This window comes from Micromys minutus (genome assembly GCF_963924665.1).
Source record: "Micromys minutus genome assembly, chromosome: 9".
Lineage (NCBI taxonomy): Eukaryota > Metazoa > Chordata > Mammalia > Rodentia > Muridae > Micromys > Micromys minutus.
Genome location: NC_137978.1, coordinates 26,758,625 through 26,776,612, shown reverse-complemented (window position 1 = coordinate 26,776,612; position 17,988 = coordinate 26,758,625). Strand labels below are relative to the sequence as shown.

Here is a 17,988-nt window from a genome sequence, read left to right as displayed (position 1 = left end):
GGGGATGCTCAAAGACACTTAAATCTTGGGATGCTCAACTCCTTTTGAATGAACTGATACAGTATTGGCATATAATCTTCACACAGCCTTCCACACACTTCCTGTCATCTTCAGATCCCCAATGCCAGTGCTATGTAACATTATCATACTGTGCCACTTAGGGGACAATGACAAAGAGTCAGTGTATGCTCAGCACATATGTGCACGTTTCCAAACTTACTTTTGAGCTCTGGTTGGTTGAATTACAGATGCAGATCCTGTGGAGAAGGAGTCCCCTGCACCCTTAGAAGCCTTCCTTGTCGTCCATTCTTTGGCTATCCCAGGTCCTAAGCTAAAAACCCAGACACTAAAATGCCATTGATACCCGCTAACCATTCTGCCTGCTTCATTCAAATGCACTCATTCCCCTTGGAATGAAACCTGTCCTAGCTCTATACACAGTCTTCTGAGGTATTTACTGTGTGCCTTCTCTCCTACTAGCAGACTTTTACTGAACCCCCAACTTCTTAGGAACAAAAGCTAAATCCCCCCAGGCTGACAGAAAAGCATTCACACCCTTCAACAGCTTCTTCATTTACCATTATTCAGAGATCTGGCCATAGTGATGATCTCAGTTCTCACTCTGAGAGATAGAGATCCCGTTTGCCTCAAAGAATAAAGTGTAAAGCAACCAAGAGAAACTCCTAAGATCACGCATGCCTGGAGTGCCCCACACAAGGCCACACACGTGTTGGGGTCAAGGACAACTTCCATGGGTTAAATCTCTCTTTTCACCACTGGGTTCACATCAAAAGGTCATACAACAAGTGCTTACCCATGAGCCATCTTGCCAGCCTGGTCTTGATTGTTAATTTGACTTAGATTGATCCAGAGACCCACCCCTGGGGGACTGTGAGCACGCTTACAGAAAAGATTAACCAAAGGAGAGGAGCTACTCTCAGAATAAGCAGCCCAGCACAGGGAGACCAAAGGGCAGAGCAGTCTCCTTGCCTCATCTCCTCTCAAATACAAAGGCCATGGTGTGCAGATCTCTGGGTGAGCCTCTGTGTTTTCCTCAGACAGCAAGGGAGTCAGAAACTACACCCCTTCTTTATCCAGCCTAATGGAGCCAGTACCCCACACACACCCTGGCACCCGAGAAGGAACTCACTGTATCAGTGACAATGTGGAGAAGAACTGGATTAGTTACTTTTCTATGATTGTGATAAAAGCACCATGACCAAAGCATCTCGTAGACGGCTCACTGGAGCTTATGGTCCATCACCATCACAGTGTGGTGAAGTGTGGCAGCAGGAACAGCTGAGAGCTCACAACCTGAAGCACAAGCAGTGAGCAGAAGCAGAGAACTGGGAATGGCATGCAGCTTTTGAAACCTTAAGGCCTGCTTCTATCGACATACTTCCTCCAGCAAGGCCCCACCTCCTGATTCGACCCAGACTTTGCCACAAACCAGGGACCAAGTATTCAAATGCCTGGGACTATGGCAAACAGCAAAACAGCAAAACAAAACAAGAAAGCCAAGCTTCTCCACACTGACCTACTGCACCAAATCCTCCATGGACGAAAACCACGCCTACACTAAAGTCACCCTAAAGCCCTGTAATTGCAGCCACAGCACTGAGGCAACCGGAAACTGCATTGACCTCTAAATTCTTTGCAAAGATTGTTCCTAAGTCTCAGGGAGTCAAGTCAAAGCGTTCACTCCACTAGCAGTGCTGCTCTCTAACTTCCCAGGTAACCCCTCATTTCCTGGATGTAACGGCACTTACAACACATACCATAAAGATCTGGGTTGCTGCGGACGTACAGCCTCACAAAGTTCTTCCCAGGAACCGGCATCAGAGATCCTTTTATTCTGTCAAAGACCTACAAGGGAACACACCGGTCATTCTACTCAAGGCTCACCTTATGGTTTCATCTAGTCAACTACCTCAAAACTCAAGGTGGGTTATTTGAGTTTTTATTTATGATTTTTAAGATTTCTTTATTATATATAAGTACATTGTCGCTGTCTTCAGACACACAAGAAGAAGGCATTAGATAATATTAGAGATGGTTGTGAGCCACCATGTGGTTGCTGGGATTTGAACTCAGGACCTCTGGCAGAGTAGTTAGTGCTCTTAACCGCTGAGCCACCTCTCCAGCCCTTTTTGAGCTTTTATAATGGTGTTTTTACACGAAGCAAGGCTTTGTGTTTAAGGAAGACCACTTCTAGAACCAGGGCGCTAAGAAGATGGCTGTTGCATTCCAGCAGAAACAAGTCCACGCTAAGGGAAAGAAGCACTGAAGCTGGCTCACGGACCTGGTAAGTGTCCACATCAAAGAATGTCTGATAGTATTCGAACGTCCAGAAGGGAGAGTTTTTCTTCTGACCGGCAAGTAACTGTCAAGAGGAGAAATAAAACACGGTGAGCTCCAGACTTCCCATCTGCTTCCTTTCTTTCAATTACTTATGTGTTTATACACATGGGTATTTTGTCTGCATGCCTGTCTGCATACCAGAAGAGGGCTTCCGATCCTATGGGGCTATGATTATAGATGGTTGTGAGCTGCCATGTGGGTGCTGGGAACTGAATTCTGGAAGAACAACCAGTGTTCTCCAGCCCCCGACTTCCCAACTCCTTGAGACATCAAGATGCAAAAATGATACTCAGTGACTAAGGGCAACGCCATGGCCCACTCCCAGCCTGACACAGAAGCATCAGTAAAGAGGGGAAGAGCTAGTATTGCTAGCCTTCAGGCTGAAAGGAACAGATGACAAGTTCTCTACCTCAGGGAGCGTTAGACTGAACAGAACTTGGAACGTGTTATTCTGTACAACTGAGAGAGGCCAGACGGGCATACAGGAAAACAGAGGGAAACAGCTCACAGAATTACAGTGAGCTGTCACATGTCTGCTCAAACAGCCAGACACAAGACTACTTGTCACTGGCTGGAACCAAAATGTTTAGCTAAGGTGAGTGTTATCACCCTTCCCTACATTATATTGGCATTTCTATACCATTAGCCTGTTCCTTCGAGTATCTGAGGCCATGACACATCTTTAAAAACCCACGAGTCTTGCTTAGGTTTCTATTACTGTGATAAACACCATGACCTCTCTAGCCCCTTCCACCATATTTTTGGAGACAAGGTCTCTATGAAGCTGTAGCTGGTAAGAGTGGCTACACAGGCTGACCTTCTTTGCTTATTTAATATACATATTAAATATATTTAATTTAATATTTAAATTAATTTTATTTTTTTATAAATAAATATGTGCAAAGCTTCTAAAACAGAGCTTAAGAGTGCATGTGACCAAGTAGGTGTCCTTCAAACTGGAACAGTTAGAGGTGCCAGCTCAGGTTCCTGTGTGTGTCCTCTTAATTGTTTAATGACAAGCATTCTGAAGTGAAGATAATTAGCCCTGCCCAAACACTTGACACTCCAGGAAGGACGTGGGAATCTGAATTGTCCCACTTGGACATTAGTCAACTGGGAAGCACATCTACAAACAGGAGCAAAGGGCAACAGGTATTCTCTTCGCTTTTGGTTTCATTTCTTTATTTTTATTTTTGTTTGTTTTTTGAGACAGTCTTGGCATGTAGCCCAGGATAGCCTTGAACTTTAGATTCTCCTGTCTATACCTTCTCAGTGCTGAGAGTGCTGAACTACGATATGCCCCACCATACCCAGGTATGCAATGAGTTATTATTCATGCCATTTACTATTTCACAAATTGATATGAGTAAGCTCTTAATGAATTATAGGGCCAGGCACAGTGACACATGCTTGTACTTCTAAAGCAGATGGTAGAGGCAGGAGGATCAGAAGTTTGAAGACAGCCCCAGTGCACAGTGAGTTTGAAGTCCACCTGAGAGACAGAGACACTGTCTTAAAACACACGATTTTTCTATTTATAAGTTTATTTTGTGCACAGGTGTGTATGGAAGTCAGAGGACAACTTTGTGGAGCTGCTTTTCTCCTTTCCTTCCAGCTCTACATGGAGTCAAGGGATGACACTCAGGTTACCTGGCTTGTGGAGCCATACTGATAGTCTCAGAGTAAAATAATAATAACAATAATAATAATAATCAAAATAATAAGGGTCTTAATCCAAACTCTCAGGAGGCAGCAGATCTCTGAATTTGAAGACAGCCTAGTTTACAGAGCAAGTTCCAGGACATCCAGGACTACACAGAGAAACCCTGCCTCAAGCACACTCACACACACAGTAATATAATAATAATAGGAGCTTAATTAATTAAATGGTGACATGTGAACACTTCAAACACTTTAAGATTCCTCTCAGAGACCCATCTTGGCTAAACTAAAGCTCCACTTCGTACCCTGCTCCGTGTTACAATGGCCCCAAAGTGAACAAAATTCAGCCTGGTTAACATTCTGTCCAGCTGGGTAGAGATGTACACATTACCATCACTCAAGAGGATCACAGCATCAAAGCCAGCGTAGTCTGCACAGTGAGTTCCAGACTAATCAGGCCCACAAAGCAAGAGCTGTCCCAAAAACTAAACCAAACCAAGCCAAGCCAAACCAAGCCAAGCCAAACCAAATTCTATCTAAAGGGTTATAGCTTTGTGTCAACGATTTTACAGTCTTAAATAGAGCAGCTATGAGGTTTCTCTCTGTATCTCCAGGTGTCCCCCATATCCATAGAAACTACAAAAATGAAATGAGAACTCACTGCTCCCCTTCCACAGCTGAAGAGTGACCCACGTACTCAGCAATCAAAGCTTAGAGGCACTGCCAGGAGAGACAGAAGGATTGCTTTTTAAAGCCAATATTCAGTGCCTGACCTCTAGTCAGTCAACTCCAGAGGATGAAGGGAGCCCTCTAAAAGGAGCCTGCAACCCCAATAAGTCACCTGTCCTAGTCAGGGATGTTGTGGCTATTTGAGGTTGGCCTTTAACCAGGATGCATTCTACAATGATAGTCCCTGGAAAGGGAATGTCCCCCATGTTTCCAAGGAAAGCCATGTGGCCATGAGACTCTGAATATAGCCTAGCAGAACAGCAAAAGACAAAGATTAAAGGAGCCAAGGAGCTTCTCATAGCCCTTGAGGAGCCTCAACCAACCTCAACATTAAAGAGGAAAAGGGCATTGTGGGTCACCTTCTCAGGCTGAGACACAGGGAGGCACAGTCAAAGAATGAAAAACTTAGCGATGTTTAAATCAGTGAGAAAAAACAAAAAAACCAAAACCAAATCTAATAGGGACTGACTATGGCCATGTGTTAAATCTGAGATTACAGTCCACGGTTGTCCGATTCAATCAAGCTGTATTTTGGGGTGCACTCAGGCCTGGATAGCTAGTTGTCACAATTGCCACAATTGCCAGAGCAGTCCCTGCTGGCCTCTTGAAGTCCCTTTAATAGGAGAGATAAGGTGTTCAGAGGAGAGTGTTGACTGTTATCCACTGTTAGGAAGATACAATGTAAGGGAAGGAGTAAGGGTAGTGCTATGCATTATGGGAATGGGTTGCAAGCAGTTTACATCAGATCTAAGAAGCAAGAACTTACTCTTAATTTCAATAGAAACCTGAACTTGCAAGGACTTTACACAAGACAACAGGCACTTACTCTTAATGGTCTTAACTGCAAACAGAACCCTGAACCTGCAAAGTACAGTTTTCCTGTTCAGGTCTCCAAGTAACTTGTGATGGATGTTGTTCCTGGTTTGTTCTCACTCGTGGAAGTGCATAACTTTAGTCCCAGAACTAGGAAGGCAGAGACAGACAGATCTGCAAGTTGCAGGCCAGCCTGATCTACAGAGAGAGTTCCAAACCAACCAGGGATATATATATATATATATATATATATATATATATATATATACACACACACACACACACACACACACACACAAAATGGGCCCAGAGTGATGTCGGCTGTTTATTACAGGATCTGCTCAAAAAGGACACCAGTGGGTCACAGTGGTCAGTGAGAAGCTGACTGATCCCAGCAGGCCACCTCTCTGTGACTTTAATCTACAGCCATGAAATGCTCAGATTCCCAGTTCCACCAGTTCTTCCACAGATGGACTACCAACTCCTCTTAGCAAACTGCCAGTGTTATTTTGATACAAATATTTTCAATAATATAAAATAACTTTGTGTCTCCTTCAGGACTACACTTTAATTATCTGGAGCCAATAACTACAAAGGTCTTTAAGTCTATAGAGTGGGGTCCAGATCTTGGGTCACTTCTCCAGCTCTGCTCTCTGTAGCAGTCTAGGCTCCAGTTGATCCACTCCACTGCTGATGCGATTCTTGGTGTACGAGCATCTCCAATTCACTGGAGTCTTCTGCTGCAACTAGGCTTCGCCAATAGCCTCTCATAGGCTCTGTTCACCGTGCCGAGTTTCAGCATCTTTGCATGACCCCTTCACTTCTAGGCTATCAACTGCAATTGAGGCTGTACTTTAACCAATGGCCTTCCATGGCCTCAGTGCCTCAGCTGCTCTCCATGATCTTTTCATACCTTTAAAACCAGTACCCTTTGGTGATTCTTACACACTACCAGGTCCAGCTGAAGGAGGAGTCACAACCTTGGCTATCTCTGTAACACAGCTTCTTTGTGCTCTCAGAAAACACTTCCCAGAAGATTTCACCTGATGCTTCTTTTCTTAATCACCGATAATTTCTTAGCTCCAGCTAACACATCAGTTGTCCCAGTAGTCCTTTCTATTCTTGACTCTAAAGCAAATCCACACGGCTAAAGCTGCTGAGTTCTGCTGCTTGCTGGAGCTAGAACATGGCCCCTTTGTTCTAGTATATTATTACCAGTTTTCAGTTTTTCCAACTCCTTCACTGCCTAAACTTGCTGTCCTGGAACTTGCTCTGTAGACTGACCTTGAACTCAGAGCTGTACGGCTCTGTCTCCGTACTGCTGGGATTAAAGGCGTGCACCACCACACACCTGGACTTCAGCTTTCCTTTATCTGGAACTTACTCTGTAACAGGCTGGTCTTAGACTCAGAGAACTGCATGCCTCTATGTACTGGGATTAAAGGTGTGTACCACAATGACTGGGCCTAAACTTTTCAAGGCCACAGTTCCTCAAGATCCATTCAAAAGTGCATACCACCCAATTCTGGACTGCAGTTCATTCCAGATTAAAAGTCCAAATGAGAACGAAGACCAAGTAATAACCCCTAACACGTTCTACGTGTTCCTAGGTCAACAGCTAGTATATAAACAATAAGCTTAGCTGGGTGGGATCCTGCCCCGCAGTCACCACGCCCCTGACTTGTTTATTTCCTGGACTCCACGGCACCTCCTGCAGTCCTTCTATTCTACTTTGTATTTTTCCTCTTTTTTTCTCTTGCTACACTTCCTCAAAATGCTCTTTGTGAAGGTAAACCACAGCAGAATCTAAACTGGGTTGTTTTGAGACCTCCTTTTTCAATGCAATTAATCTGACTCTCTTCACCTTAGCCTCAGGCAGACTCTTAGGACAGGGGCACAAAGCAGCCACATTCTTCACCAAAATATCACAACAGTCTCTCAGCCACAAGCTAAAATTTTTCTTCTCTGAAACCTCTTGGGCCAGGTCTGCACAATTCAAATCATACCCAGCAACAACGTCTTCCATATTCCTACTAGGACAGCCCATGAAGCCCCATGTAAAGCATTCATTCCACTGCCGTTCAAGTCCAAAGTCCCAAAACCCACATTCTTCCAAACAAAAGCATGGTACAGTCCCTGGTACCAACTTCTGTCTTAGCAAGGGTTTCCATTGCTGTGAAGAGACACCATGACCAAGGCAACTCTTATAAAGGACATTTAGCTGGGGCTGTCTTACTGGTTTTAAGATTCAGTCCACCATTATCATCATGGCAGCATGCACGTAGGCATAGTTGGAGGGGCTGGCTTCTACATATTGCTCCAAATGCAAACCAGAAGACGACCGACTCTTCCATATTGGGTGGAGCTTCAAAGCCCACTCCTATAGTGACACACTTCCTCCAACAAGGCCACACACCTCCTACAGTACCACACCCTATGGTCCATGTATACTTAAACCACCACACTAACTTTTAATGGCTAAGTCATTTCTCTCCAGCCCACTTTGTTCTTTTAAGGAACTATTTCATATACCCAAAGGCCCCTTGGTCAGCAGTGAAAACTGCCCTGTTCCTGTCTTGACTCTTACCTTAGGCAGGCCCTCAAATAGCTACCATTTTGTTAGTAACTCATCTCCAGTCCTTGCCTCTGTAAACATTTTGGCCAGGTTTGTGTTTCTATGTTACAAGTATCCCACCTAAAGTTAATATTCAAGTGCTGGGTCCAGGCAATTTCAACAGAGAGACAAAAGGCCACTGGGCCTCAGAAACCTTTAAGAAGAGAGGTGAGGCGGGGAACTGCAAGTGGCCTGCCTACAAGCAAGAAAACGAAAGTAAGACCAGGAAGCTAAGGGCAAACTGGTTCATTCTAGTTGCTACTTGTTCTGACCAAGGACAGTACTGTCCCTAGACTGTGTTCGTTTTGCTCCTGTATACTTGAGATAGCATCTCACTACGTAGTACAAGCTGGCCTTGAACTCTCAATCATCACGCCTCGTCCTCTGGAGTGCCTTATTTCCGGTGTATGCCACCATGCAGGCCTCCAGGAGCTTCGTTACATGGCTATAGTAAAGCTGCACTGCACGGTGAAGCAAGTGTTGAGCCATGAACGGAGTCTGAGTTTCCGCCCTCTCCTAGAGAACACATACACTCAAGTTCTCAAGTCCGTTTCCTCCGGACGAGATGAAGCCCTTGCTCCTGGCTGTTCTCCCTGTAGAGGAGCCTGCTGCTCACTTCTCTGACCCCGGTGCTCTGCAGCCTTCGGGATGTCTTTTCCGGAACAGACTCTTCCCCTTCACTTCAGAATGAATCAGTCTGATTCCTTATCCTACTTGTGACAAAAGACCCACATAGCTGATGACAGTGCCCAAGAGCTGCACAGCGAAGTCACTACTACACACAGAGAGAGTGCTCCTCTCGTGGGCTGTGGGCATAATTCAATGTGTGGACTACTGAAGGCATACTACTCCCCCCACACACCCCAACCCTGTGCCCATGGTCTTAAAGACATACTTGATTTGTACGCCACCCAATCAGATGGAGGCCTCCATGTCTCTGTGGAGCTCACACACACACACACACACACACATGAGCTTCTCATGAGGAATGATCTGTTTACCTGTTTCCCGGCCCCAAAGTGAGATCATGTGTCATATACCTTGGTGTCACCACTGCCTGGCACTGTACCTGCCATGCACCGAATGAGTTAAGTGCCTGGGCTCTTGAGCTCTGAGAAAAGCAAAAGGGCAGACACTGGAAGGTGAGTTCGAACCTCAGTCTCATCAGAGTCATTGTTCCCCAGCAGCTCCTCATCCTCTTCTCTCCCCAAGCTCCCAGGGGGCCTGGGTTGGTGTCTGAATGATACACTGGGGTCCTCCATGTTTATCGTGGTAGCATCTGGGTTTGCTGCCAGCAGCGTGGCTCCATCACCAAACTCTGAAATGAAGCAAAGCAGAAAGAACTAGAAACCCTCCTACACTGATCGCTGGATGCTTTACACTGAAAGCTCTGGCGCTGGAGACACACATCAGTGGTAGAGCACTCTCCCAGCATGCCTAGCGACCTGGCTTCCAGTCCTCATGCTGCTCACTACCTCAGCTCTGCCATGAACCTTACCTCAGCACCAGGGAGGCTAAAGCAGGAGGGTTCGACTCAGGATCCACCTGTGCACACAGTACAGCGAGGAGGGGAACCAGGAGGATGATCTAAGTAGTCTTCAGTAGGGTACTGAGTATAAGTACTGAGTATAAGTACTGAGTACTAAGTAGTCTTCAGTAGGGTACTGGGTACTAAGTAGTCTTCAGTAGGGTACCTGATCCATCTGAAAATCTCTGATTCAGGCAAGTCCTTATCACCATAGACACCACCGGGACCAAAAAGCAAAACGTGGAAATAACGGAAGAAGAATCACTTAGCTCCATCACAGGAAGGCAAGCACTAGGAGTGTCCTGGTGAGCTTCCTTTCTCTGCACAGTGAGATTCATGTCAGTGATGGCTACTCCCTCACAAAACGGACACTTTCCTCAGCCCAGAGTACCCTCTGTTCTTGGGTGTGCTCACATCTAAGAAACAGTTCAAGAACCGGCTTTGTCTGCTGGCGACTGTATAGAAACAAGGACTTTTGTACTGTAATAGTTTCTGAAATACACAAGAGATGACAGCAAAGACAAAGCTTCTTTCTAATGGAGGCACTATGGGGAAGAACACACTATCACATATACATATGAAGATGCCATGTGAACCAATTACTTTCCATGCTAACCTGAAATATAAGTAAACAAATGAGCAGAGAGAGTGTGTGTGAATAAAAGAAAGAAAAGTAAAAGAGTATGGGGGCTCCAGTCTCAAGATGGCCACTAATCAGTGCAACCATCAAGTCACCTGTGTATGTGTGTGAGTGTGTGTGAGAGTGTATGAGTATGTGTGTGTGTGTGTGTCTGTGTGTGAGTATGTGTGTGTGAGAATGTATGAGTGTGTGTGTGTGTGAGTGTGTGTGTGTCTTAAGATGGCCACTAATCGGTGTAACCATCAAGTCACCTGTGTGTATGTGTGTGAGTGTGTGTGACAGTGTGTATGTGTGAAGGTATGTGTGTGTATGTGTGTGAGTGTAGCGTGTAATCATCTGCACGTGTGTGCTTGCATATGTACATTATTCCCTTCTTTATTCTGAGGCAGACACTCTGATCCACCAAGTCATCTCGCTGGCCCTAGGTCAGAGTTTTAAGGCTTTTGGGCTCTACTATTAAATTGCTTCTAGAGAAGAACTTTCCTTATTAACCTCCACCAACAGTGTCTGCCACTGAGCATCCCCAACGCGTTGACTAGCTGTGGTGAAGAAAACTCAGGACAGCACTGAAATCCTTCTTCTTCGTTTTCCTCTGAGACAGGATCTTATTACATAGCCCAGGCCGGTCTTGAACCTGAGATTCTCACACCTCTGCTTCTTGAATGCTGAGATTACAGGTAGGCACTGCCACATCTAGCAGCTTACTTTTGAACCTCTGAAGACCCCAGAGAGCACCAGTATCCGTGGCTTTAAAACACACTGTAACTCACAGGTTCCAGCAGTGGGGTGGGGCTTAGCTCAGCTCTTACTGTCCCCACAGGTCCATGAATACTTTATGCAGAAAACCAAGGCAACCTTTGGGGCTTAAGAGCATGAGATGACCTTCTGTTTCAGTTAAGACTCCAATCATATGCTAGGCCTGATGACATACACCATTAGTCCCTGCACTGGGAGGCAGAGGCAAGTGGATCTCTGAATTTGAAGCCAGACTTGTCTACAAATAGAGTTCCAGGACATCTAGAGCTACATGAAGAAACCCTGACTTGAAAAACCTAGAATAAATAGTAATAATAATAATAACCCCAACCATGCATGACCCTGGTCCTTTGAGAAATTATTCCATGTCTTTGAGTCTGATTCTTCACCTAAACACTGCAGACAATACCTACCCACAAAGACCTTGGGAAATTATACAAGTCCTAACTACTGTGTATTGGCAGACAGGGCACTGACTTTTAAAAGATGATCACAACGCTGTCAAAGGAGTCACATGAAGGGAAACCCACTTAAGTTACCCATGTTTCAAAAGCACCACTTTTAGTGAAAAGGCACCAGGAAGCGGAGGGGACAGAGAGTCACTGTGCAAGCATGAGGTCAGAAGGGCCCGATGGAAGATACAGCTCACTGAGTTGATGGGGTCAGGGACTAAATCTGATAAAAATGCCCAATAAGAATGGCCATAAATGCTACACAGGGGCAGAGAAGGAAGCATGTGCATGCTGGCAGACACAGACACCATCTGGAGGTATCTCTTGCAACAGTAACGCTCTCTGCCTCTGCATCCTGGCCTCTCTGAAGGCATCTTTTACTTCCATCTTTCCCTAGCACAATGACTTCTGCCTGAAGGCACCTGAACCCCGTCTTCTCGTCTACCATCTTCCTCAGGACAGCCTTCCATGCCACCCCAAGGACCATGTGCTCTTCTCTGAAGCCAACGTCCCTAGCCATTTCTTTTTAAAGATTTATTTATGTATTATATACATTGTAGCTGTCTCAGACACACCTGAAGAGGGAATCAGACCCCATTACAGATGGTTGTGAGTCACCATGTGGTTGCTGGGAATTGAACTCAGGACCTCTGGAAGAGCAGTCAGTGCTCTAACCACTGAGCCATCTCCCCAGCATGTCCTTACCCATTCTATAGTCTCAAGTTCATCATTGCCTGCCTCCTCTCATGTTGACTTGAGCCAACAACCTCTGCTGCCCTATGTATGATATAGATCACAGTCCTTTGAGGAGAAAAAAAAAAAAGGAGCTATCTTCTCCCACCACTCAAGGGGCTTTGCAAACGCTGTTCACAACACTTGCAAGTCCTCGCACTGTGCTTTTAGATAGCATGGTCAAGGAAGCAAGATCTGAGGAAAGACACCCTGGAATTAGAAAACAGTGCAAAAGTCCTAAACTGGGTGTCTATTACGTCACAAGCCTAGTGTGGCAGGTAAGAGTGGAAAAGGCCATGAGCTACAAATGGAAGATGAAAAATAGGCAGTAGACCCTGGTTTTCCAGTGAGAGGGGAAGCAAGGTGCCCATGGAAGGCAGTGTTTTCATTTAGGTGACCGTGGGGAAGGTGACTTTGTACCTAATGGAATGGAGAGAGGAGGTGAAGGACAGGCAGGTGCTTAATTTATTATTATGCATGTGTATGTGTAGGGCTGGAGAGTATATGGCTACCTGTGTGTAGTGCCTGTGGAGACCAGAAGGGGCGTCAGATCCCCTGAACTGGATTTACAGGCAGTTGGTAGTTACACAGTGTGGATAGCTACTGGGAATGAGAATCTATACTGGAGAGTTTTCCCAGTGCAAGTGTTCTTATGGGTGGTCTAAGACAAGATGGAGAATTATGGTTGTGACAGTATTTGCCCAACAAGTTATTTCTATGTTAACATCAAATCTTCCTCAGACAGTGGAGAGTCTGTGATGTCACACTGCCCAGGTTCCAGTGATGGCTGTCTGGTTTATTAACAGTGTGACTCCTAGGCAGATAGCTCCATTTTTTTTCTGTGCCTCCATTTCCTTACTGAAAAGACAACCAGAATGATTACATTAGAAAACCTGACATGAGAAAGATTACATGAGTTGCTGCCTGTGTTTACAACGGTGTCTGCACAGCAAGTAGTTAGAAAACAGGAGAAAACTGCCTTATCCTAGTTTATGATGCCCGCTGCCCATCAGAAGAGCTCTGTGAGAAAAATAAGCAAAGCAGGAAAACCTGGGTGTGCCCAACAGTCTCTTACCAAGATGCTGGAAGTAAAATCCTTTAAGGTGTGTGTCAGTAGGAAAATCTGCTGCTGTGGCAGAGGAAGCTGGGGTCACAAGATAAAGGTGGGTACCCGCCTACCGTACCTTCAAACTGCAGGTCATCTACAGCTGCCATTCAGTCCCAGGCTCTTCTCCCAAAGGTCAGGAAGAAACTTTTCAGGGGTCTAAAACAAAAAACAAACAAAAAAGTAAGCTTAGGAAAATGGAACAAAAAGGAATTCATAGTAAAACAATTTTTAGAGCCATCTGTGGTGGTAACCCATGCCTTTAACCCCCAAACTGTGGAGCCAGAGGCAGGCAGCTCTCTATAAGTTTAAGGCTAGCCTGCTCTACATAGTGAGACCCTGTCTCAGAAATTAAAAATGATATTACATTTCTTTATCTTTTGTGGCTATGGTAGTCAGTTCTTTCCTTCCACCTTGAGGGACCCGGAATGGGACTCTGACCATGCTTGAGGACAGCCGCCTTTACCTGCTGGGCAATCCCCCCCACCCCACCCCAGCACATACTTGCCTGCTCGCTCTGCGGGGATTGATCGTGTATACAACTATCGCAGGTCATACAGCTTGCTACTTAATATAGCTCAGGAAGAAAGCCTGTGTAGAGCTGAGCAGTCTCACTGAGTTAAAGAAAGGGAGTGAGCCGGGGAATAAGGCAACTGAGACTGGGAATAGTGTATGTAACTAAACACAGGAAGTCTAGAAGCACTCAGGGCTCCGTGAGTGTTGAGCCCAGCCTGTGATCACATCGGTGCAGAGCAGAATCTACCTAATGCAGGTAAGAACCATCCAGAGCAGCACTGGACAGACTAAAGGAACCAAACGCTGGTGCTGTAGCTCATGTGAATGCTTGCCTAGCATGCACAAAGTCCTGGGTTCAATACTCAGGACCTGCAAAATCTGGTGCAAGCCTGCAATCCCAGCACCTAGGAGATGGAGGCAGGAGACTGAGGAAGTTTTAGGTTATTCTAAGAGTTAGAAGAAGACCCATATCAACAAAGAGACTGGTTGCAGGGAACACTCGCCGCTGTGTGAACGTTTTAGGGACCAGGTGCAGCCTGGAGATACAAGAAAATGGAAAGGGGGCCTAGGATTTAGGAGAGGTGATGGAAAAAGCATTCCAGTGCAGCTGGTTTAAGGTCCCAGACCCTGGGGTCAGACAGACCTGGGTTTGAGTCCCTATTCTGTTGCTTCTCTGCTGTGTGTGTGCTCCTCGGAGCCTCCTCATCTGTAAAATGGGTTCATGATGGTGTCTGGACCATTCTATAAGGTAGTGCATGTAAGAGGCGCTTAGCGAAGCACCAGGCAATTCGTAGCGCTTGACTATTAGCGACCCTGCAGTCAGGGACCCGGAGAAACACAGACAGGATTTAGTGGGGAAATGCTTGAGCAGCAGAGGCCTGGGCACGTAGGAGAATCCCCATGTGGCGCAGAAGTCCTGACGCCCTCACCTCGCAGGGAAAGGGTCCAGCCGTCCAGGAAAGGCTGGGGGCCTGTGATGCTCTGCACTGCTAGCTGGTCAGCCGGGGCCCGGAAGCCGGAGATCCGGGGGAGGGCGTTGGATTTCTCCGCCTCCTCCGGGCAGAGCACCGCCCCCTCTCTTAAAGCAAACGCGGTCACCCAGCGAGGACTGCGAAAACACGGATGACACCCGAGCACTGAGCAGCTCTGGAGCCGCGTCCCGCCCCTCTCTGTGGTCTTAAAGGGACAGGCGAAGGAGGGCGGATTCTCGGGAACTCGGGTTTATTCGTTTTTCTTATGCAAATAGAAAAATGAAAATTAATTGAGAAAAAGAGGGGAAAAAAAAAAGTCACCAGTTCCGGGTTTCTCTGGCCTTGAAAACTTAACCAGCAAGGAAGACTCCATAGCAGGTGGCTTGTAAATAAAAGGAGACCTCTTGTCACTGTTCACATGGGGCTGGCCCCTCAGCTGTACCACCTAGGTGTCTAACAGTCATCTCGAAAACAGCCGGACTCAACAACATTGGAATACTCTGGCGAGCTACCTTGTGACCTGCTTCCTGCCTGCGCCTGGTTTAAGTCTATGAGCTCCTCCAAGCTTGGGAAACTGCCTCCTCCTACCCATGGAGGACTCTACCTTCTCCCCTGGGATTCCTGTTGCTCTACTAATCCCCTGGTTACCCCTGCTTTGGCAATGCTTGCCTGAATTCTGTTGGCTCATCTTTGCAAGCCTGCGAACACTTTGAGAACAAAAAGACCTGGAATTATTCTAGTCTCTGGGTGGCCAGTATCAGCCAAGGTGGTACCATACAGTTACTGTTCACAGTACTCTGACATGGACTGAAAGGGACCTTAGACAGTTCTTGCTGTCTGGGAGCAGTGTAAACAGTAGACACTTGAGTCACAGTTCATACAAAGGGACCAGTGTCTTTAGCCTCACCCACAGGGTACTTCCATTTGACTTCTAAAATACTCCAATGATTAATCATGATTGATAATGTTTTCTTTTCTTTTTAAAAAAGATTTATTTATTTATTCATTTATTTTATGTATGTGAGTACATCAGATCTCATTACAGATGGTTGTGAGCCACCATATGGTTGCTGGGAACTCAGGACCTCTGGAAGAGCAGTCAGTGCTCTTAACCCCCAAGCCATCTCTCCAGCCAGATACTGTTTTCCTAACTGGCAAGCAGCTAGGTGTAATAGCACATGTTCGTCATTTTAAGTCATATGAAGGGACTTTGTGTATGAAGGACTGCTGACTCTCAGAACAATGTTGCAAACTTGAAGGGGGTTGCCTCTGCTGTAGAAAGGAAAAACCAGGCTCAGACTGTGTGCTGAACACTTTTGGTAAATGTCAGGGATGAGCATCAGCTTATGACTTCAGCCTTGCAAGCATACACAGCACCTCCTTGTTCTCACACCCACCTGCTGCTGACCTCGCCCCACTGATCTTATTCCAGCTATCTATCTGAGCAAAGGTCACCCCAAACCCATGCTATGGGATTCCCATCTTCTGCATCAAGCCTTGCTTCTTCACCCACAGATCATGGGGCTCTACAAAAACTACCTAGGACCGAGGCTGGTGCCTCCCAGACATGCAGAGGAGAGGGTTAATGCCTAGAGGGCAAATTCTTGACCATTGGAGTCAACAGTTGGTGAACCCATGCATCTCTCCTCACACAGATGCCTACAGGTGCTTTCTGGAGCTTTTAAATACACGGAAGGACTGAGCAGCCAAATGCCCTTCGTGATGCACACCTGAGATGGCGAACCTCTCTTCCTGATTTACACTGCTCCCTATGCATGGTGGCTTCAGCAGAGGGTCTTATCAGCTGTCTCTGGGCAGTGACCATGAGCAATGACAGTGGCTGTTTTGTCCCTGGGTTTCTGTGGGGACCTGTCTTAGTTAGGGTTTTATTGCTGTGAACAGATACCATGACCAAGGCAAGTCTTATAAATGACAACATTTAATTGAGGCTGACTTACAGATTCAGAGGTGCAGTCCTTTATCATCAAGACAAGAGCATGGCAGCATCCAGACAGACATGGTGCAGAAGAAGCTGCTGAGAGTTCTGCATCTTCATCCAAAGGAAGCCAGGAACAGACTGAGCATCCTCAGGCAGCTAGGAGGAATGACTCCAAGCCCACCCCCAGAGTGAAACACTTCCTTCAACACCTTCTAATGGCACATGTGCAAACCATCACAGGACTCCACCTTGAATAACTGGAAGGGCAATATCCCATAGCTAGCACTGGGCCAGAATTGGACATTAGGCATATTCTGTCATTTCCTACCTTATTTTTTTACGAACGAGTTTCTCACTGAACTAGGAACTCATTATTTTGACTAGACTGGCTAGATAGCTTCTGGGGAGCCTAACTCTACCCCACCTACAATGCAGGGGTTAGGGGAACACATAACCATATCCAGACCTCTCTCTCTCTCTCTCTCTCTCTCTCTCTCTCTCTCTCTCTCTTATTCACACTTGTGTCCCCATGCTTGTAGACATACTTGGACTGGGGATATCACTGAGTGTAGGTGTGTAGGTGTGTGTGTGTGTGTGTGTGTGTGTGTGTGTGTGTATTTGTTACTTATATCATTGCTATGACTAAATACCCAACCAAGTGCAAATGTAAAGGAGAAAGGGTTTATTCTGTTTCACAGTTCAAGGTCACAGTCCATCATGTTAAGGAAGCAGGGACTTGAGGCAGTTGGTCACACTGCAACCATAGTCAAGGAGAAAGAAGTGAATGCATGTTGCTGTTCAGCTTCCTTTCTCCATTTTACAGTCCTGGATCTCTGCCTAGGGAATGGTACCACCCACAGTGGACAAATCTTCTTACCTCATTTAATGCAACAGGAAGGTTTGGAGGCCCCCCTCCCCAGGTGATCTTAGATTCTGTCCATTGACAATGAAGATTAGTGAATGGCTGAATAATCAAATGTAAAGCATAATGCTATTTATATTAGCATTCCAAAAGTAAAACATCTTAGTATGAATCTAAAGATATGTGGACAAGATCTACAAAACTCTGACAAAAGAAACCAAAGAAGACCTGATAAACCAATGAGTCTTCCATGTTCACACATAGGAAGATCCAATACAGCCAAGATCTTCATTCTTCTCGTGTAGATT

General features: G+C 45.9%; 1 protein-coding gene across 2 annotated transcripts in view; it reads right to left on the bottom strand.

The window, feature by feature from the left end:
* YIPF1 (Yip1 domain family member 1) overlaps positions 1 to 14,936 on the bottom strand; it is a 34,582-nt gene extending 19,646 nt beyond the window's left edge. For both annotated transcript variants that reach the window (XM_080920847.1, XM_080920846.1), the window contains exons 1-5: positions 14,838 to 14,936; positions 13,472 to 13,551; positions 9,334 to 9,497; positions 2,303 to 2,383; positions 1,779 to 1,866 (exon numbers count right to left, since the gene is read on the bottom strand). In XM_080920847.1, the coding sequence (XP_080776973.1) occupies positions 1,779 to 1,866; positions 2,303 to 2,383; positions 9,334 to 9,497; positions 13,472 to 13,502 (364 nt within the window). In that variant the 5' untranslated portion in view covers positions 13,503 to 13,551; positions 14,838 to 14,936. The remainder of the gene's footprint in view (positions 1 to 1,778; positions 1,867 to 2,302; positions 2,384 to 9,333; positions 9,498 to 13,471; positions 13,552 to 14,837) is intronic.
* Positions 14,937 to 17,988: the final 3,052 nt, after the last annotated feature.